General features: G+C 38.7%; 1 protein-coding gene across 10 annotated transcripts in view; it reads right to left on the reverse strand.

Annotated features, from left to right (window-relative positions):
* CEP170 (centrosomal protein 170) overlaps positions 1 to 22,820 on the reverse strand; it is a 181,855-nt gene that overhangs the window by 78,668 nt on the left and 80,367 nt on the right. For 9 of the 10 annotated variants that reach the window (XM_073338241.1, XM_073338240.1, XM_073338245.1 and 6 more), the window contains exons 8-9: positions 13,960 to 14,436; positions 8,537 to 9,174 (exon numbers count right to left, since the gene is read on the reverse strand). In XM_073338241.1, the coding sequence (XP_073194342.1) occupies positions 8,537 to 9,174; positions 13,960 to 14,436 (1,115 nt within the window). The remainder of the gene's footprint in view (positions 1 to 8,536; positions 9,175 to 13,959; positions 14,437 to 22,820) is intronic. The other variant, XM_073338248.1, reaches the window with a different exon arrangement.

A 22,820-nucleotide genomic window follows, 5' to 3' on the forward strand; every position in this document is an offset into this window, starting at 1 on the left:
GGCTGACACCAGAGGGTCCACCACCTAGTTGGACTCTGTGCATGGTGCCGAGGACCTACGTCCCACCGACTTCCTTCTTGGGCGTCTGGAGAGGGAGGCCGAAGGTGCTTCTGAAACTGGCCACAGAGTGAGCTCCCACCGGGGGCTGCACTGGAGGCCACAGTTCCCACTGGTACCATTGCGCCAAACATGATGCTTGGTGCCACTGCACCTGCTGTGGCACTGGCAGGGGTGGCTGTTCAGGTTGGCTGGCCTGGCCCATCAAAGGACGGCTACAAATGGAGGCCGGGCTGGCATAAGATCTGCTGCTGTTTCTGGACCGGGAGGAGCAGCTGTGCCGGGACTGCGATCTCAACGTGAAGGACTGGTACCAATGGTAACAGCTGCTCCGTGAACGGCCTCGACGGGCGGACTCGCGACAGCAAGACACCGGCGATCAACGCCCAGGGCTGCGATGTCTTGCAGGAGACTTGGAGCGGGTGTCCGAGCGGGAAAGGCATCGATGACCGTGCCGTGACAGAGTGCGGTACCCCCTCCGAGACGAAGACTGTTGGTGATGCCTGCCACGGTCCCGTCGATATTCGCTCCTTGAGGACGAGCGGTGCCAAGAGTAACTACAGGTACTAACACTGAACGAACGAACAGTTCTGGGGACGATCTACAGCAAAGCTGGAGCAGAGTAGTTCTGACACACCTTCACTGGCAGCAAGAAGAAACTGAGGGTGGGGGGAACACACAGATCCCCTTATACTGCGCCAGGCAGGTGCCACTCCAGGGGTTGCGGGGGGCGCTCCCCCCCCTACGGGTACTGCTAGGGGAAAAACTTCTGGCACCGGTGCACATGGAAAGCACGCACACCTATTGTGGAATACACATGAGCAATCACTTGAAGAAGAACCACTGATACATCCTCTCTGGGAACAGTTTACCAACCAGTTATGCATCCACTTTGTAGCTCCATCTAGGTTGTATTTCCCTAGTTTGTTTATGAGCAAATCATGAGACACAGTATCAAAAGCCTTACTAAACTCAAGATATACCACAGCTACTGCTTCCCCACTATCCACAAGGCTTGTTACCCTGTCAAAGAAAGCTATCAGGTTAGTTTGACACAATTTGTTCTTGACAAATCCATGTTGACTATTACTTATCACCTTATTATCTACTAGGTGTTTGCAAACTGATTGCTTAATTATTTGCTCCATTATCTTTCCAGGTACTGAAGTTAAGCTGACTGGTCTGTAATTCCCTGGGTTGTCCTTATTTCCCTTTTTATAGATTGGTACTATATTTGCCCTTTTCCAGTCCTCTGGAATCTCTCCCATCTTCCCTGACTTTTTGAAGATAATCCTTAATGGCTCAGATATCTCCTCAGTCAACTCCTCGAGTATTCTAGGATCTGGCCCTGGTGACCTGAAGACATCTAACTTGTCTAAGTAATTTTTAATTTGTTCTTTCCCTGTTTTAGCCTTTGATCCTACCTCATTTTCACTAGCATTCACTATGTTAGACATCCAATTGCTACTAACCTTTTTGGTGCTGACTGAAACAAAAAAGTTATTTAGTATTTCTGCCAGTTCCACATTTTCTGTTATTGTTCCCTCCCCGCCTCCATTGAGTAACAGGCCTACTCTGTTCTTGGTCTTCCTCTTGCTTCTAATGTATTTGTAGAATGTTTACTTGTTATCTTTTATGTCTCTAGCTAGTTTAATCTCATTTTGTGCTTGGCCTTTCTAATTTTGTCCCTACATACTTGTGTTGTCTGTTTATATTCATCCTTTATAATTTGACCTAGTTTCCACTTTTTGTAGGACTCTTTTTTGAGTTTCAGATCATTGACGATCTCCTGGTTAAGCCAGTGTGGTCTTTTGCCATACTTCCTATCTTTCCTATGCAGTGAGATAGTTTGCTCTTGTGCTCTTAATAATGTCTCTTTGAAAAACTGCCAACTCTCTTGAACTGTTTTCCCCCTTAGACTTGCTTCCCATATGATCTTACCTACCAACTTCCTGAGTTTGCTGCAGTCTGCCTTCTAGAACAGCCTCTCCCCTAGTAGCTTTCTCCACCTTCTGAAATAAAAAATTGTCTCCAATACATTCCAAGAGAACAAGACAACCCAGGAGAAATATGTAAGTCAAAGACAACAATACCCCATTTGAACCAGCCTAATAATTTCAGAGTCAATACTTCATATTGTTTGCAAGAGTCCCTGTTTAGGCTTAAGGTTACTGCCTATTCATTGCTATGCCATAAACAAATGCAATAATTCCAAAACGCTCAGAACTGATATCACATTCCTGTATGAATACAAGATACTGCTGTGATGCATTTAACAGCATTATGAAATTTTCCAATACCTACAGAACATAAGTAGCTTATTTTATCCGGAGAGGGTAAATGGTTTATATAAATACTATTTTTAATTCCTCCTCACCATTGTTACAGATTTACATTTTCTAAGGTTCAAGGCTTTCTAACCTTTGAAATATTTGGTATTAAATAGCATCTTTTAAAAAAACAACTTTTTTTCTGATAGAACAAAATTTAATTATTTAGGGAAGATTACCTCAGTTACCAACTCTCTCTCCAATGAATAAGTGGAGGGTAATTTTGAGAGATTTAAGGCAGGAAAAAAGTTTTGAATACATGCAAGAGACACATGGAACACCTGCTGGAAGAGATCAGCAAGAGAGAAAAATGTCATTATTCTGTTTAGTGATCAAGAAACTTTGATATACTGTAACATTAAAAACATTTTCTGGATCATATCAAGATCCTCAACAGAATTTTTGTTGTGTTCTGCACTCTGGTATCAGCTGGGGTGTTAAGAATATTACCCTGCTAGGAATAATCTTGCCTTTTTGAAACTACTTGTTTGGAAAAGAGCATATTTTCTTCCATTCAAGCTCTTCTCTGAAAAATTAAGCCAAATGAATTAAGAAATTAGGACAATCTATTTAAGTGTGACTTTTCTTTCCTTTACATTTGTCAAAGTAGCCTTGCATCTCTACAGAAATACACTTTGCATCATACAACTGGTCATTCAGTCTATCACTCACTGAAATCCTGACATTTGCATCAATGCATGCATGAGGATTTAAGAACTGAATGTTACAAGCAAAGGCTACCATACGATGTTTAATAATACTTTTTCCCTGCACAATTAATGTGCTTAATTTTTTTATTTGTTCTTTTCCTGTCAAGGGAATTCACTAATATTGCTCTAAAAATTAAAGTAATATTTGAGTAACAAAACTGCATTGAGTATTTGGATGCTGAAACATTGCTGGCTGATAAACTCACTTTCCAAAAGTCTTTTTACTTGCCATTTCAACATCAAGCATTTCAGAGAGAGTGTAGAAAGAATACCATACAGTATTAATACTAGAGGAGTATAGGAAAGAGATATCTCAGGAAGTTGTGGGGAGTACTATTATAACTACAGGAGTCCAGATATTCTATGAAATACAAATTCTGAGTAGTAGAAGACCATGCAGTAAGTCCTAAATGGTCAAAAATCCCTAGTCATAAGAATACAAAAATACCAGTGTGGAGGAGGGGGGATACTATTGGCCTCTATATCATAATAGTAACAGTGTGTGCAGTGTTGAGAGAGACTGTGATGTACTGAAAACTATGTTAAAATTATAAGATATCAGCTTAAATTCTCAGGGTATTTCCTGGTCCTAGCTTGTAGGCTAGACGGCTCTGTAGGGAAGCATGTCATCTGGGTCTTTTAGAAGCAGTCAATCTGCAAAGAGCCAGCTTATAGCAAGGTGGGGTGAGTTTTGCTTCTCTGCCTTAGAGAGCAGCCTGCTTTGTCTCTCTGTTTTTGGTTCTTGTGTATTGAAGTTCTAGATTGTAAGAAATAAAGTAGTTTTTTCCATTACAACTCTGAAGAAAGAATATTTTATGTTTTTAGCTAACTTCTCTGTATGTCAGATCACTGAAGCCATAAAATTAAACTAAAACAGCAACAGATGACTTCAGTTACCCAAGTAGTAATGGGGTACTGAGCTGGAGGCTAAAGCAAACTTCAATAATTTATGCAATTACTTGGGAGTAACTGGTTCTGGAGAGCACAAACACATAAAAGATTACTACTGACTACCTCTGAGTAGCATAGGGGATTTGTTCAAGAAATAACCCTGATAGCTGAGCAAGTAACAGTGACAATTATACTGGGCTAAAGCTGATGAACTGGAGGTTTGTAGACATAACTGGTTAGAAGACAAAATACAATAAGACTTCAAAGAAATCAATGATTTTGGAAGGGGAGGGAAGGAGAGGAAAGAAAAAAGCACAGACAGTTGTTTGGTGGACAAGAAGGAAAAAAAAATTAAAGACACCGATTGTAAAGGAAAGCGAGATGGATCCTTGGGTCATGTTTCAAATGGTGAGATGGCATGAAAAGCACAAAACTAACATAGGAAAAACAAGTAGAATGAGATGATTAGGAACAATAGGGAGAAAAGGAGGAAGCGAGAGCCACGTGAGACCTGAAAACAGAAGTACAGTGGATGTCAATATCTGTCCCAATGAGAGCTGAAAACGTGTGTATGTATGTATATCCCTCATGGTGGACAGCCACATAGATATATATTATCAGATGACAGCTCTTGCCCATGCTGCAGGCATAAGTTAAGAACTAAAACTCATAGCTGGAGACCAGACCAGTTCACCTGTATTTTAGTTTTGCTGAAAATAGGTATTAGTCTTATAAGAGTGTATTTAGTGTTTAGACTCTATGAAATGCTGGTAAGTTGCTGCATGCATTATTGTCACTTGTCATGTCTGTATTCCATGCTATAAGAAAATATGTAAGTTTTGCTTTATAACTTTGAAGATGTTTGCTCTGAATTTGAGAGCTCAAGCATGAGAATTGTCCCCCCCGGTCCATCCAGAAGGACTATGAAAATAAGATGGGCCATCAAGGAACATCGCATACAAAGGATAGGTTAACAGCCCCATCACACTTTGGAAATGCTACATGTAAGCATTTACGTGTGGACTTGGAAGCTGAATGAAGAAAATTAAAACAAAGTCACAGGAAGATTCTCCTTCTCTTTCTTCGCTGTTTGAACTCAGACAGGGCCAGAAACTTTAGACTGATGCAGAGATCCCCAGGGGTTACTTCTGGGTCTGTCCTGACAGACACTTAGAATTGACTGATCACTACAACTCTGTCACACTTAAGATTTAGATCAGGGGTCTCAAACTCAAATGACCATGAGGGCCACATGAGGACCAGTACATTGGCCCAAGGGCCGCATCACAGACTCCCCCGTCCCCGCTGCCCTGGCCTCGCCCCCACTCCACCCCTTCCATGAGGCCCTGCCCCTGCCCCACCTCTTCCCACCCCCCACTCCAACCCCTTCTCTGAAAGGAACCTTCCAGTTCTAAATAACTACAGACAAGAGAACAATTTCACTTATCACTGGATTTTCAGTGTAAAGAAAAACTAATACAAATCTAATTAATTTTTGGGGACTAGTATAGCGGAAGTATATCAGAAATGTTAGTGGTAGGAAAAATTCTGTTTCTATTCATTTAAAAACATCATCTCAATCTGGGCTACTGGGACTAAAACAATGCCCTAAGTCCCAGGTAAGACAGTTACATGACAACTGTTTGAGGTACACTTCCCCGATAAGAAGTTTAAGCAGACAATGACCCAACTAATAATATTTAACAAAATACACAAAAAGCTGTGTACACTTTTGAGCTGTAGCTCACAAAAGCTTATGCTCAAATAAATTTGTTAGTCTCTAAGGTGCCACAAGTACTCCTTTTCTTCTTGCGAATATAGATTAACATGGCTGCTACTCTGAAACCTAACAAAATACAGACGTCTATGTTGCTGCCTTACACATGGACTATATCAAGGCACTTCTTAAAAACTTATTCAGCTGAAATAGAATTATTTTTAACTGAAGAGGGACATGTATTTCTAGCTTGCTTATAAAACATCCCAGAGAGCTGAAACAATCCATATAAACATCAACATTGCGGAAGCCTTATGTAAAAAATTATTTTCAGAAGTAACAAATTTAAAACGTAAAACAGAGTAAGTAGGAGACACCTTATCAAAATACCCACATATGACAGAATATGACCAGAAACACAAGAGATTTACATGTGTCAGGGGAAGATCATGACTATATTACAGGGGTTCCCAAACTGTGGGTCGGGATCCCACAGTGGGTTGCGACCCTGTTTTAATGGGGTCGCCAGGGCCCAAGGGCTTCATCCCTGAGTGGTGGCGCTCAGGTTCTCTCTTTTCTTTGCAGAACCAATACTGAAACTTTCTTCTTATGATTGCCTGCCAGGCTTTCTGAATAATATTGTTGCAGGTTTCTCCATTTTCATTTATTTCAAAATGCATTTTTTTTATTTCCTTTCTTATAACAGCTAAAGTTCCTGTTATTGAAGCAATAAGTTATTCATCCTCCAAGATCTCTGCCTAACTTTCAGTTAAATCACAGAGCACAGTAGAGACTGGAGCATGGTGAACTGAACTTCCCTATGATACTTACCTCCTTTGTAAAACACTGAGATCTCTGGATAATATTGATAATAATACATAGTTCTTATATATTATTACAACAGTTTCTAACAGGGTGGATTTAAGAGCAGAGGAAATTATTATGTGATCAAGCCATCTGTTTAACTGGCGAGCATGAGAAAAACAGATAGTCTTTGGAGGGTAATCAAAGTTCCTTCCAAGTCTCAGGAATGCACAGCTCCTATGGCTTATTCTTTATATGTTGAGATCTATATGCTTCTTGTTTTCCCGCTCCCTCAGGACCACATTTGACTCTTTAGATTTTCATTTTGTAAATTTCCAACTTGTCTAATTTGAGTTCTACATAATTTTCTCCCTTTTCTATTTATTTAATTTTTTTAACCATGTCTGGGACTGTTTTTGTATGTTCACTTGAGATTGCTTTCATTTTGGTGACTCTTTCTGCTAGTTCTTCTACAGAAGATTCAAGATCATTAATTGCTGCCAAAACTTCGCCTTTCATGTATTTCAGCTCAGAAACAATCTTCTTGATGTCAAATTTTGTGGAAGAGGCAAGCTTGGTTTTATTTTGTTTTTTCATTTGGTTTACAGGCTGATTGCTCTGATTCAAATTCAGAGTTGGAGACAAACAACTCCAAGCTCAATAATTCATAAAAGTTTGTGACCACTAATACAAAATAAGTATACCTTGTTCTTTATTTTCACTTGTTCCATTTTGAAATGTTTTCTTTTCAATTTTTGTTAACTGCTTTAACAAACAACTAAAGTAGCTTAGGTCTTTTGAGGACTCATAAGAAAGGAATTATCTGAATCATTTTATATTGACCAAAAATAGAATAACTATTCCATTAAATCCCTAAGTAAAACAGAAAGGATAAAGAAAGCCTTAAAAATAATCTCCCATTTGATCCACCCATTTACCATATCAGTATATTTTTCCAAAAATCAAAGATTTAGTTTTTCATCTGTTTCTTTATATTTTTCTGTTTTTCATTAGCCAGAATTGTTGGCTAAATCTGTTTACTGGAATCTGAAAAAAGGCTTTAAACATGAAGAACTAAAGTACTATCATGTAATTTTTTGGAACAAATAAGCAATATATTATCTGCATAGCATGCTGAATATGTTTCACTGTGGGTCTAAACTGGAGACCATTGTCCTACAGAAATTAACTCTCCTGAAATGGATTATTTAGGAAAGCAGAGAATTAGTAATAAAAAAAGTTCTGATTCAAAAGTAAGTAACCAAATGTTTACATTAAGTTATTCTTATCTTCATATTGGATGAGTCCAAACCCTTATTATAAAACAAATTATCTTGATAACTGAGCTACAGTCTCCCTCAACAAGTGCCTAGAACCATATGATCACTGTTTGAGTACCAGTGAGTTTATATGGATACAGGAGAGGTGAAAATATTCTTAATTCTATTCCATGGAGTATGACAGATGCTGAAATTTAGGGCAAGTTACTGAAATACAAGCTATACATTGACTATACTACCTTTACAATTCTGGAAAACTTGAGGTAGTGGTATAATTTGTTCATCTGAATTTGTTCTTTGTCACAACGTTAATCAGTATATGGAAAAACAGGAAGAGACATGGAGTTTTTAAAACAGATCACTAGTTTCACAGGACTGTAGTAAATCCAAATTTAGTAGCATTGCTAAAAAACACAGCATTTCTAAAATGTTGCTCTCTAATTCAGACAGACTGAGTGCAGATTGAAACAATAGTAGGATCTAACCATTTTTAAAACTGTGCTAAAGAAGACTGAGTAGTACATAAAGAATAATAGCAATACCATCAAGAACTATTTGGAATTTTTAGGCAATACACTGCAAGTCCTCTTATGCCTTTTTCCATACACAAATACTAAAGTCTACTTTGAGAACCTGTGTTTCATTATGATTATACTATCCCGGTAATTTCAGTAAGTAGCATGTATTTCCCATCAGATAAAACTGAAATGCAATGTGTAATGAGTGGTATGTATTTTAATTTCTTACCTTGTCAATCATTTTACGTGCTTCCATTTCCTCAGAATTGGGATTTTCCAACTCAATAGTGTAAGTACCTTTGTCACTTTGGTCATCATCATTCTGCTTTTCAGTAGCAGCAGAAACAAGCTGGCTTTTTAATTTTTTGTCCATCTCCTGGTTTTGGCTTGGTCTATGCCCAAGACTTCCTGAACTTCTTAACAATGCAGTTTGTAAGAAAGGTAATGCAACTGAGGGTTCTTCTGATTTTTGTTTTAATAGTTTTGCATGAACACCATGTACTACCCTACTAGTCTGCAAAGGCAAAGAAACCCCTTTGATGTCTCCAGAAGTACCTTTCACTTTCTCAGCTCTCACATGAGGTGTTGAAGAAGGAATTTCTGAGCAAAGAGCTCCCACATTCTGAGAAAAGGAATAAGATCGTCTCTTTCGAGGATGGTCTTCATCAAAAAACTCAATCATAAAGGCAGTCTGACTTATAGCAGCCTGCTCTTCATGCTTTTCTGTAGTATGGGCTTTCTGGTATGACTTTTTCTGTTCCATATGTTGATGTCTTATATGCTCATCAAGTGTTGCTCGCTTATTGTAATGCCTGCGTGCACCAGCATTTTCTGAATCGCTCTGTGTCCCATCATCATGTTTATTCCCTTCAAACAAAACAAAAAGGAAATATATTACTACGAAGTAAAAATGTCACATGGACAGAAGCTGGCAAATTAAAATGTACATGGAAATTATACTTGTTTTTCTGTTGGTAACCCAATGTCCTTCAGTAACAGACTCTGCAGACTTCCTACAGCTATAACTAACACATTCAACTTGCTACCAGTCAAATAATGAAGTCTTTTACAAGCTGATCAGTGACACAGATGCATTTGACTTGCCTTTTTCTAATCTGTAAATACTTAATCAATGGTTTACAGAACCAGATAATATTATACCAGCTGTACCAGATCTTGGTCTCATTTCATCAACAAGTCACCCAGTCAAATTGCCTTCCTTTATGCAGTCAGCTAATTACACATGACTCCTGCACCAGAATACAAAACTTGACCCTGAAAAAGCTCCGGGAAGTGTTAAGGGGATGCAGAATATAGTTACGTAATAATTCACTGTTATTGGGAAACACCTGTTGAGAACTTCGGATTTGAAACATTATTTACAAATATTTTCAGAATAGCTTTCCATCTAGTTAATCACTGTAGTTTCCAGAAAAGGGTATTTAGTTAGCATCAGCACTAATCCTTTATCATTCTCTCACACAAGTACAATGAATTTTCCGACCAGTCTCTCCTGCCATCATGTGCTAAAGAGCCAGCAGCATGTAAAATGGGGATATTACTTACTCGCTTTTGTAAAGCACTTTGAGATCTATGGCTAAAGATCACCGTGTGTGAACTTATTATTATATAAAAGACATTTAAGTGAAAGGAACTACATAGCAACTGAAATTTTAAAAGCCAAATTTATTACAAAGCAGTCTTCTGTGAAATGAAACTATAGAAACACTGTAGAATATGTCGCTATTCTCTCTCTTTAAATTATCTGGATTTTCTTTTTTTAGCCATAAGGTGTTTTTTTAAGTAATTTCTTTTTGTGCGGATGTCAAACAATGCATGTTGTCAGTCAGTAAAATGTTGATTTTTCCTCTGGGTCTTCCAGAGTGTTTAGATTGTCATTTAGATTGGAAGCTCTGCTAGTTAGTAACTGTTTTGATATGTCTTTTGTATAGCATCAAACACACTGTTAGTGCTAAACAAATTAAAATAATCATAATTATTGGAAAACTAATATAGTAATTATAAAATTTAAATTTTAAATTCAGCGATTTGCTATTTTGTATGCTACAAAGATTATGAAGTGTTCATTTTTTGTTTCCTTTACCAGACACAGAAGTATCAGCTAGATAATAATATGAAACAGTCATCCAGCTGGCTGTGATGATAATGTTACATGAAAATAGAAGTTCATTTTCCACAGTTAATTTGGAATTTCTGGTACTCTGTTTAACCAAAATGGGAGCATTGAAGAGGTAATGTAACAAAGAAAATAGAATAACTACAGAATTTATCTAGCAATCAGACATCATCTAGAGCAGGAGTGGGCAAACTATGGCCCGTGGGTCAGATCTGGCTCGTCAGGGCTTTGGATTCGGCCTGTGGGATTGCCAACCGCTTGGCGCCACGGGGCTAAGGCAGGCTCCCTGCTTTCCTTGGCCCCGTGGCAATCCAGGAAGCAGCCGGCACCACGTCCCTGCGGCCCCTGGGAAAGGGGGCGGGGGCAAAGGGCGCCACATGCTGCCCTCACCTACAGGCACCGCTCCCCGCAGCTCCCATTGGCCAGGAACTGTGGGGGGCAGTGCCTGCAGGCAGGGATGGTGCCTGCAGGCGAGGGCAGTGCGCGGAGCCTTCTGCCCCCTTCCCGCCTTCCTCTAGGGGCTGCAGGGATGTGCAGCCAGCTGTTTCTGGGAGCGGTGCAGGGCCAGGGAAGGCAGGGAGCCTGCATTAGCCCCGCTGCACGCTGCTGCCACCCCAGAGCCACTCAAGGTAAGTAGTCCCGGGCCAGAGCTTGCACCCCAAACCCCTCCTGCACCACACACCCAACCCCCTGCCCTGAGCCCCCTGCTGCACCCTCCTCTGCATTCTAACCCCTGCCCTGAGCCCCCTCCTACACCCCGCACCCCAACCCTCTGCCCCAGCCCTACATTCATGGCCCTGCATACAATTTCCCCACCCAGATGTGGCCCTCGGTCCAAAAAGTTTGCCCACCCGTGATCTAGATTCTTTGCTCTTTCCTTTGTTAGAGGATGAAAATACAAAATAGCTACTTAAAAAAAAAACTGGGATTACCAAGTAGGGATGTGGAAGAAGCTCAGAACCGTGGTAATATTCCATGATTCATACTAATATAATATTCATATACTGTGACAGGGTCGGTCAGGATGGCTATAGGAGAGTAATAGAAGGCAGATATATAAGCCCCAGGCTAAGTAGGTCCCTTTTCCCCGGGTAAGGTAACGGGGAAGGTTCCAGAACAATCAAGAACCTTCTGGAGACAATTAAGACAGGCTGATTAGAACACCTGCAGCCAATCAAGAAGCTGCTAGAATCAATTAAGGCAGGCTAATCAGGACACCTGGTTTTAAAAAGGAGCTCACTTCAGTTTGTAGTGTGCGTGTGAGGAGCTGGGAGCAAGAGGAGCGGAGAGCGAGAACGTGGACTGTTGGAGGACTGAGGTGTACAAGCATTATCAGACACCAGGAGGAAGGTCCTATGGTGAGGATAAAGAAGGTGTTAGGAGGAGGCCATGGAGAAGTAGCCCAAGGAGTTGTAGCTGTCGCACAGCTATTCCAGGAGGCACTCTAGACAGCTGCATTCCACAGGGCCCTGGGCTGGAACCCGGAGTAGAGGGTGGGTCTGGGTTCCCCCCAAATTCCTCCCAACTCCTGGTCAGACACAGGAGTCGTCCACCTGGACTGTGAATTCAGAAAAACAGTCAAGCTGAGGGCTGCCGTGAAGCTCCAAGGTGAGCAAATCCGCCAATAAGCGCAAGACCCACCAAGGTAGCGCAGGAGCTTTGTCACAATACATATTTATACACAGTAGGTTTAAAAGATGGGCTTTTGCACTAGAACTTAATGAGACAAAAAACCTTTAAAGATTTGACATATTAGATTTTCTGTTTGCTGTTATCTCTAATATTAACAATAGGATAAAAGTGTACTTCTACATGGCTTGTTCTTATTATTGCAGTGGTTATAATCTTCACATCACAACCTACTATGATAACTAACTTAGACAGAAAGAACTCTGAAGGAGCCATCTTTTTATTATGTGTTTGCACAGTGCCTAGAACCGGGGGCCCTGGTCTAAAACTAGGGACCCTACGTGCTACCACAATATAGCAATAGTAATACTGTCGTGAAATGTATAGGTCACAATTTTTTGCACCATGATTTCATTGCAGGTTTAGCTAGGAATAGAAGACAGACAGGGAGAAGTTACCAACATGTTAAAAAGCTTCATTACAATGCTCAGAGTCAAGCTTGCAGAGTGGTTGGAGGTATTCCCTCATGAAGGGGGGAAGTGCAAGAGACCACCTGTGACACAGTAGGTCACACAGTGCATTATCCAGAACAAATTCCTGCAGTACAACATATATTTTCAATTGAAAGAACTGTAAATGTGTGTTTGTAACAAACTTCTTCAAGTTTCTGCTACCATAAAAGGGAAGTAAGTCTTGCATGCATATGCCTGCCCAGGCAATAGTTCTTCCCATTTTTCACAGTAACATGTCTGATAGTATAAAGAATTTTTAAGAGTCCAGTACACTCCAATGTCATGAACAGCAAAGCAGTAACTGTGATATTATGCACTAAAAACACTGAAATAATACTAAGCTATTATTTCACGAATAGCATGGTGATATTGCTGTTTCTAAGACTTGTATGGAAAAGCCAGCTTTCAAAGAAAACTTTTGATCAGTAAGAGACAAAGAACATTTACTCAATCCCAATTGACTGAGCAGAACAGTATATTTAGGTTACAAAGCTAAGAAATAAGAATTGCACTGTTAAGCTTTCAGGGTTTTTTAAAAGTACATATTTAGTAGACTTTTAAATATTTGTCATCGTTTTCTTTCTGAAAAATTTGAATGTCAGTGGAATATTCATGAGCAAATAATCATAACAGAATTTTTCATTAATTCTGCTTAATGAAATCCCCACATATATTTTACTCCTTTGAAAAGCTATTACCCACCGCTAAATTCATTTTCATTTGAAATGTCATTGGATCTGTAGTCTGCAATTAATCAACTGGAACTTTAGTTAACAAAAATATTTTACTGAAGTATTACAAAACATTTTGGTTTATATCAGAGTATGGACTTAAAGTTGAATCCAGAGTCCCAAATCAGTATGTTAAATAGAGTATCTGTGTATTCTGCATATCTAGCCATTAATGTGCATCTTCTTTAGCTCGCATGAATGTGATTATAGCAAAAGGATTTTTTTATGTATCCAACAGAATGTTTGCTGTTGAAAGAACTACAGAAACATGTGTTAAGTCACAAGTTTTGATTATCAAGAGTGATTCAACTTTTGTAAACAAATGAATGTATAGTCTTATAAATTGTGTAACATTACCCAAGATGTTTTTTCCTTCAAAGAGCAAGCTTTTGGAAGATATGAAGCCTTCAACTGTATAATAACGTAACACAACTCCAGTCAGTATACTTACTGTAGGATCATTTAAATTAACTGTTTTACTTTTTTAAGACTCCATCCTGCAAAGAAATTTGCTACCACACTCTCCTGTACAGATGCAACAATGACTTCAACTGGACTCCACAAGACTGCAGGGGTCCACCCATGACCTCTATGAAAGACTGAAGCCTTAGGAAATAAATATAGCTGAAATTATTCACTTTACCTTTCAGCCTCTTCAAGTACACTGGAACATCACTCTTAATACTTTTGGAATCCTCCTCTGTTGCTTCCCATATCATTCTAGGGGGATTGTTCTGTGCTAGCCAGTCAGCTACTTTGCTCTCAGCAGCCATCATCACAGTTTGAAGCCCAGGTAGGTCCTGTCCACTAGGAGAAGACTTCTTTGGCTTGTGGCGCTGATCTGATGTGAATTTTGTCACATGATCTTTGATAGTTACTTTTCCTGGAGTGGTGTCATCAAATTCAATGGTAAATGAAGCATGTCCTGCACCTGCTGCATGTGAGGTTTGGGTGTCTTTTGTTGGGATTTCATGAATAGTGCTCTCTGCTATTTGTGAAGGTTGATGGAATTCTTTTGTAGGAATTTCAAAGTAACTTGGCTCCCTACAGAAAGGATAAAGTTCTTCTTCATTTGCAGCTGAAGATTTCTCCTCAACTTGCTTGACATCTGTGCTGCATCCTATTAAGAAAAATAAAAAATAGATTTCACAATACTGGGGAACTTCGGGGTCTTCAAGGAATTTCAGAATTCCTATAAAGGCCACTGGAGTAATTCCTGGAAAACAGCACAAGCCCATGCAGAAGACTGAACAATGTACTTCTGGAACTGTAAGTTATTTTTGCTATTTGAAAAATGTCACTGAAGAGGGGACAGCCATGACTGTAAGCATGTCAAGCTGGCAGAAAGTTCTCTTAGAATTTGTCAAAGAAAATTTGCAATCCAACAGATTTGTGGATGATGGAAGGAGATTCATATTAATAGCAACATAGAAAATAGTTCGAAAAATCATAAGAGCTAATATTTTGAAAAATAATATTGCTATTCAGAGCTACCTGGAAATCATCAAAAAGCAACTGACTGGACTTATGGAACAAGTGTCCTGAATTGGATGGGGTTGATATGACTTCATTTCCTAAGCTATACAGTCAGTATAATTTTTCATAGCAAGACTGTTCGGAAAAATAATTCAAATATGAATGCAAGATAAAAATGAGTTCCCATGTGAAAGTTAAAACAAAGAACAAGAACAGGCATTTGAGGCTGTTTTATAACACAAACATGTTCTACATTTTTACAAAAGGTGAATTATAAACTAAATTCCTAATGATACGTGCCCCAATTTCACTGAACACAATTTATAAAGCACAGGAACAGCAGACTAAAAACTACAGTGGCAAAAAGAATTCAGGAATTTAATAAATTTCATGCTTTTGAATGGAGCAAAGAAAACAGGAGAAGTGGGGGAGTGGGATGGGAAAAGTGTGTCCCACTGCACATCCTGAATTAACGTTAAATTAAAGCTTTCATGTGGCTGCTAGCAAAGCGATTTTAGGAAACTAGCCTTTACATGCATTTGGCAAAAGAAATATTCATCTAGAAGTTAATCGCAGCAAGCCAGACTCCAAACAATATAATTCAAATGGTTCTCACACTTTTTACATGATTCATATTAAGATTTGTAGAAAAGGATTTTAGGACACAAAGAGAAGTATTAAAAATCTATTAATATGTTCATCATGTGGCTGAAAATAGACAAATTGTATCCACCTAAGATAGTTAAATCTGTACCTGAAATCTGTTATTTAGCCAGTAAGGTAGCAATGTAAATAAAGAAATGTACAAATGAATTATAAATATTTCCTGTTATTCTTCAGGAAAGATTTGCTTTTTTGACAAGTCTTGATTTATTTTCAGTATCATGTGTCTTTACAAAAAGATCAAAAAGATGATGAAACCACAGAAAACAGGATGGGTTAATTTGATCCTGATAATATGGACTACTTTGAGAGTAACACAGTGGTTGGAAAAGTTCAAGAATGAACGGTACTAAGGAGGGATGAGAGGATTAATGTACATCCTCCCCTTATTCTCATGCTTCAAATCTTACAGAATAAGATCTCTTAAAACAATTTGTATGCCTTGTACTAAGTTACTTTCTTTCTTTATATTATTATTAAAATGTTTCTGCAGTAAAACATTTTTGTACCTATTTTAAAAGTACAATCTAGATCAGATCAAAAGTAAAATTCTTCTCTTGACTTTCATATCAAGACACCATTTCTTGTATAAAGTGAGGTCTTTAAATAGCCTGAAAAAAACATATTGGAATACATAAAATGTGATCTGAACACTTTAAGACTGGGAGTCAATCTAGTTCAAACCTAAATTATGACAAAGAATGAATTTATCTCAAATAATTTAGGTAAAGAAAAAGGTATGCTGAGTAATTTTTAAAAAAAATTATAGATTTCCCCATACAAGCCAACGAGCGATTTCTCATAAAACAGGTAAGAATTTATTTTAAAAGTAAGCACAAAACCAATTTAACAAAATATATTAGCTAAAAAATAGGAACTTTTTTCAAACTACAGCTTTTGCAATCTTGTGTACGGTGAGATTTTTCAATGATTAAGAAGCACAAGAAACAAAATGTAATATAGTTTTAATCTTCTATGTTCCACTGTAGTATAAGCAAAAACAAAAAAGACCCAAGTTTCATGTTGATGGAGATCTCCTTTCGGGGAATGCTCTAACTATGTTATCTTTTAAAATTAAATTACTGGTATTATATTAGATTTGTAGAGATTAAAATGAATAAGAGTCTGTAAAATAGCCTCACCTTTGCCTTCATAATACCATAAAGTAATCCGCACTGCCCAAGCAATCTGTGCATCAGGAAAATGTATGTAGAACTGAAACATAACTACATAAACACTTAACACTGAAGTGGTTCATCACAACAATTTCTGAGCTAAATAGGAATTACAAAAATGTATTTGTGAATGGATTCTAAATTATCATTTTGGTGGAGTGGGTTGGGGAGAGGACAGCACCAGGCTGGTGTGGGGAGTGCAGGAATAGTCAGAGGAAGGAAGCAATGTCCTGGTCTTGCAGCAGAGGAGCACAAGGAAAAATGCAGTTGGTGCTTAGCGCTGGAGAGCAAAGCGAATGAGGCTGGATGGTGGGAGAAGTCAAGGCTGACGTCACATGAACTGCATGCGCAGGGAGCCTGGATGGGGAAAGAGCCTATCTTGGGAAGTAGAGCTTGAAGATTTGTGAGAGGGCAAGGAAGGTTGTGAGCAGTGGTGTGGGATGGGGGAAGCAGGAGTTGAGAGTAAGTTTCTCGGTAGCAGGGGGCAGAGGATAAAGGGGTGTATAGGGAGATGATCTTCCACCTTGCACAGTTCCTGAGCTAGGAAACTGAACCAGGTGCAGGTTCTGGGAGGCAAACAGGGAAGCAAATAGCGTTGCAATTGCCACAGGGATATTGTGTGATTGGAAATAGAATCATAAGAGTTGGAAGCAGAGGTAGTCTGAGTGATCATGATTGGGCAGGAAGGCTATCCATGAGACACCGGTGTCACTGAGTGGTGGTGTTCACTATAAAAGAGTTTGAAGAACACCTGGCCTAATACATTATCTTATCTGAAAATATATGGATTCAGAAAATTATTTTATTGGAATGAACTCACAACTTGGGTAAAAAAAACCCAGCAAAACTCACTTTGTATCCTCACTGGCACCATGTTTTACAGCTATGTTGGTTTTTTATTTTGTTTTTTTGCACACACGCAAATAATTATGGGGCCCTAAAATTCCATTTGTCCTGCAGGACAAGAATGTATGTATATGTACTCATGGTTATTCAATGGAATTCATCTGTTGGCCTGCAAGACTGGAGATTTTTTAAGGCACTTGTACTGCACTTCTGAAAAACACGTAACAGTTTTAAGAAACTATTTCCACAATATTCAGGTTATTTATTATTCAAAAATTCTCTTCTGTACTTCGCACGGTGTGATTTTATATATTTTCCACTTTAACGACACAAAAAATGACCTGACGTTGCACAGATTTTTCAAACGAGCACTTCAGCAAAAGTTGAACAAAGAAAAAGATCTGCAGTTACTGTCCTTTCTTCTATTTTAGCAGACTAGTTTGTGATTATTTTGTCCAGTAGCAAGACTATAAATAAACTGATAGCTTTTCCATGTTCTCTTTTAAATGACAAAGTCACTCCATCAATCCAGATGCTAACGTTAGAGACAGATAAACCTAAAAGCATGAATTGGAGATCAGAATGGCAGATTTACATGCCAGTAAAATAATGCAAAATTCTTGAAAAGTCTTGTTAGCCACTATTTGAAAAGAAATGTAACACAATTTTTCAGACACAGAAGCTAAGACGTGCCAATATTAGTACCTAGTGGAATCCCATTCTTCTCATCTCTTATTCTGTTTTTCCCCTTTCTGATTCTTTTCCAGACTATTGCTTTTTCTTTCATACTTCCTCTCTCTTTTCCTTTATTGGCCCTTTTGCTTTTCATAGTTCACAATTTTCTAGTGACTTTACTTTATGTCCTATATTTCCCATCAGGTCCAGAAAAATCTAAATAATAATTTATCACTATTAAATACAAATATTTCCCCACATTTTTATGTTATAGCAACTTGTCTTTTAGCAAATGTGTGAAGTTGCTCTCTAAACATTTGTTTTTATCTTTTGTATGTCACTTTTCACAAGTAGTAAGTTGACTAAAAATTACAAAAAGAGGATTAGAAGCTATCTTTCGTTGTCTAAATATTTTAAAAGGTCCCTGATCTACAAAGTTCAGAATGCCTCCTGTGACATGCTGTGCACGTTCACTTCCATAGCCTTGCATAGGCTGACATAAGCGTTACTCACACTTATTCTAGGTCCCTGTACCTCAAAGTATTTAAACATGCACTTAAGTGTTTTGCTGAATTGAGGCCTTACTGTTTAATTTTAAGGATCACCTGGATCTCTTTTTAATTTATCTTTCAGAGATTTAATATTCTAGTGTTGCCCTAGAATGGCAGTTTTTTGTTACCTGCAAAGAAACTTTACATATTAAAAATACTTTAAAGTTACCCACTGTTGGAATTCAGAACTACTTAGGTCCCTATCTTATAAAGTACTGTATGAAGAACTTAGATAATGTTCTCCTCAAAGCCTTAAACTGAATTTAAAAATTTAAGTTTTTGGTCCACTATTCCTATACATTTAGATTTAGAAATTCAGATTAGGAGAATTAGTGATGCGAAATTCTACAGCAATTAATGAAACCACAAATACTTTTTTGGGGGGGAGAAGGGGTGAGTGGAGGAAAGGGGTGTGATGAGAAGAGTTAGATCCCAGTATACTTTCCACTAGCAGAGAAAGCTAGAGCAAATGAGTGTACTTTGAACTCAGCTCAAAAGCAGCAGTATTGGGTCATATATGACTGTATACACCATTTCATGGATCTATAGCTCATAAAATTACATCACTATATTTCTCTAACAAAAGCACAAGAATGTGCCTTTTTGGAATCGAGTCCACTGTGTTCTGTTTACTACGAAGATTTTCCATTAGAGTTTCCATTAAGGTTGAAAGACAGTAATACCAAAATAATCTCATTAACTTGAGACTTTAAAGACTAATTTCACATAGCTGGTTTAGCAGCAACAACTCTCCCATATCAAACTCCTCATTAAATCATACTCCATCTATCGTAATGTATACTTTACCTTCTAGTCAACAGAGAATTTTTTTTTTTCAAATTGTTAAAGTCTGATGGAGACTCTTATTTAGATTAATTTATTACAATTTTTGGATTTGTGTTATTGAAACAAAAGTTTGAAGAATTATAAATATAAGAATCTATAATTTACTTGTTCTAGACCAATGGTCCCCAAACTGTGGGGCACACCCATGTGGGGGTGTGTGGAGTAACGTGTGTGTGTGGGCCATGGCAGGGCCTGGGCCAGCCCCCATGAGGGGTGGGAAGGAAGTGCCATCCAGCCCCACTCCGCCCACTGCTCCGCTCCAGGCCATGCCCCTGCTCCCAGCACCCGGGCTCAGCTCCCTAGTGCGGCTCCTGGGGGACAGGGGCAGACCTGGTAAAGGGGGGGGGTGCACGAGCAAAAGAGTTTGGTGGCCATTGTTCTAGACAGTCTTGCATTAAGAAGGCTGTTTCAAAGATCTTTTATTCATTTGTGTTAAATATCTGAGATAGCAATGATTTACCATACAAAAAAAGCAAATTATATGCTACTATCTCAGCTGGTCAGTGCTGGACTACAGGTTAGATCTAAAAAGTTGAAACAACATTCAAGGAGATGTGAAATTTCACAGGAGTTCCAGTTATAATAAATAAAGAATGGTTCCCTCACACATGAATGGTTTTTCCAATTTCTGCCTGAATGTACTTATGCTGTAATGTTGAGACACACAAAAATTATATGTAAGTCTGTTGAAAAGCAACAAAAATAAGTTTTAATGGAAGGATGAAAACTTTAGGGGAAGCAAGCCCAGGAAATTATGCACCAGTGAAGTGGTCCAAAAAAGGCTATGTAATAATTTATTTGGTATTAAAACTGTGTGAAAATATGTAGTAACTTTGGAACAGTTCTACAGCAAATACTAGTATCACAGGAAAGCAGGTTTTCTGGGGGAGGGAAGCCCACTAAGGTATACCACATAGAACTAAATTGTTTGTCCTGCGCATGTCAGAAGACAGACAGGATCCAAGGGATGTGATTTAATTAGGTCATAACTTTACTAAACTTAACTCAACCTATTCAGCAATAAATTGTACAGTGCAGATCATGGTTCCTTCTTTAATTGTTTCCACCTGGTGGAGGGCTGCCATTAGACCTCCAGCCCTCCAAAGTAGGTTCCCAGCCCGTTGCTGGGACCCCACCTCTCTCCCCTCACATGAGGGTTAAATGTCTGGGGAAAGAGGGTTGGTCTCCTCGCAGAACCACACTTTAGGAGCTGTTCTCAGCTTCTTTAGGAATGGTCTTGAAGGCTAATTCAAATGCTAGTTTATCAGGGAACGGGACCTCTAAGGAGCAAATACCTGCATTGTATACCTGTCACCTGCTAAATTATGACAGCTTGAACCTTACCTCCTGACAGGGTTCCTGAGCTGTTGCGGGGATGACAAAGCCCCCACCCCCCACTCCACCCTAGCCAAACGTCTGACAGTGATGGAAAAATTCCTTCCCAGTCACAAAAAGCAACTATCACAATGCCTACAGTAGACCAAAAAACCCAGTCCTACACTAATTCTATGTATGGGAGAGAGGGAGTGGTTAATCCAGAAATGAGAGGGGATTCATGCTGGAAGGCCAGGGCTTATATACACTCCCCAATGTGTGCAGGGGCCAATGGTTTACCTGAGCCCTACCAGCCCACCCACCAGCTCAGGTGATTCCCTCTGAGGTTGGGAGGGAGTTGACCGGCAGGTGAAGAGGAGGGCGAGGGGACAAGTAAAGGAGCCACAATCCATTTCTTCCTGCCAGTCCAGAAAAAGCCCTTTGTCTCCTCAAGATGGCCTTCCACCTGACATGTCTGCTCAGGCATTCTGCCAACACTAATACGGAGAAGTATCAATACGTATCTAATACGTATCAAATACGGAGAAGTTGGAACACATGGAGACTGAGTTTGAAAGTCTACTGATAACCTCAAGTGATTAAGAAAATAAAATCACTATTTTTTGTTTTAAAGTTTTAAATTATTGCAATTTGAATCCTTTTAGAGAAAGGAACCAAATATTCACCAGTATAGGGTTTGTGGTTTTTGTTTATTTCATGGGGCTTTTTTTTTTTTTTTGGCTTTAATGCTCTTGTACAACTTTATTCACTTAAGTCTGTTCACTATATTCTTCTGTCACATGTTGAATTCCATTCTTTGTTAGAAGTAATGACCCTTCAATTTAAAAAAAGAAGCTATTTGAACAAATATTTTTATTTAATCTCTCTGACAGTGATTCTGTTTGTAGCAGGTACCTTCATGATTAAATAACCAAAGAAAAAGTATTTCAAAGATAAAATGGAACTGTTTCACACAGTGAGATGATGCACATTATGTATTCTCCTGTGAGGCTCCATGCCCAAATATTTTTTATAACCTTGTATCAAAATTTTGTCTAATCTTGCCATTCCTCACTTTATTTGTAAATTACCACAATTGAGCACATTAAGCAGATCCTTTAGACTTCCATTCATTACTGAAGTTCTTCTCTAGCACAGACAAACTTTCTTTTTCCTTCCCTTCTACTGCTGAGACAGGTTTTTATCTCATTGACTAGTTGGTTTAATCAGATGTTGGCTTATCTTATCTGCTTTTCTTTGAATTCAGACAGCACTGTAGAAGCCACTCCTCTCTTTCAAAGTACTTATGCTATTATGAAGAAAGCAATTTTAATGTATGAATAAAATAAGACAACAAATTGCACATCATTCTGGAGTACTTTCATACCTTGGGTGCGATCTTCAGAAGTCACCCAAAAAGTGGCGTTATTTCAGCACATGTATTCTGTAGAGATTATTTTTTATTTTTAATTTTTTTAAAAAACAAATAGTCCTACATAAAAATTACAAAAAAACCACAGAATTGCACAATTTCACTATTCAAAATGTAGCATTAAACAAAAATGAATACAATTTTTTTTTTTAAAATCCCTCTTAAAATTACCCTTCTTCATTTGACTTTTGTTTTCTTAAAAGAAAACTATCCTCCCACATGTTCACATACAATATTCCTCCTCTGAATCAGAAGAACGGTCAGGACTACTGACCTATGGAGTGAACAATGCCACAAATGTTGGCATCTGACCAGGTGAGAAAAAAGGAGGTGGCGGCAATAACACCATGGAAGAGACAGAAGGATGACAGAGTGAAAGATTTCATGACCAGTGTTTTACAATCCCCCAATTTTAAAAAGGAAGAAGGTGGACCACCCTACCACTAAGACGATATACTTCACATTTTAAAGGGAGGGCCCCAAAGAGATGGAGAAGGTAAGAGCTCATCAGACAGCTTGAGGGAGA

The sequence above is a fragment of the Lepidochelys kempii genome, chromosome 3, assembly GCF_965140265.1.
Source record: "Lepidochelys kempii isolate rLepKem1 chromosome 3, rLepKem1.hap2, whole genome shotgun sequence".
Lineage (NCBI taxonomy): Eukaryota > Metazoa > Chordata > Testudines > Cheloniidae > Lepidochelys > Lepidochelys kempii.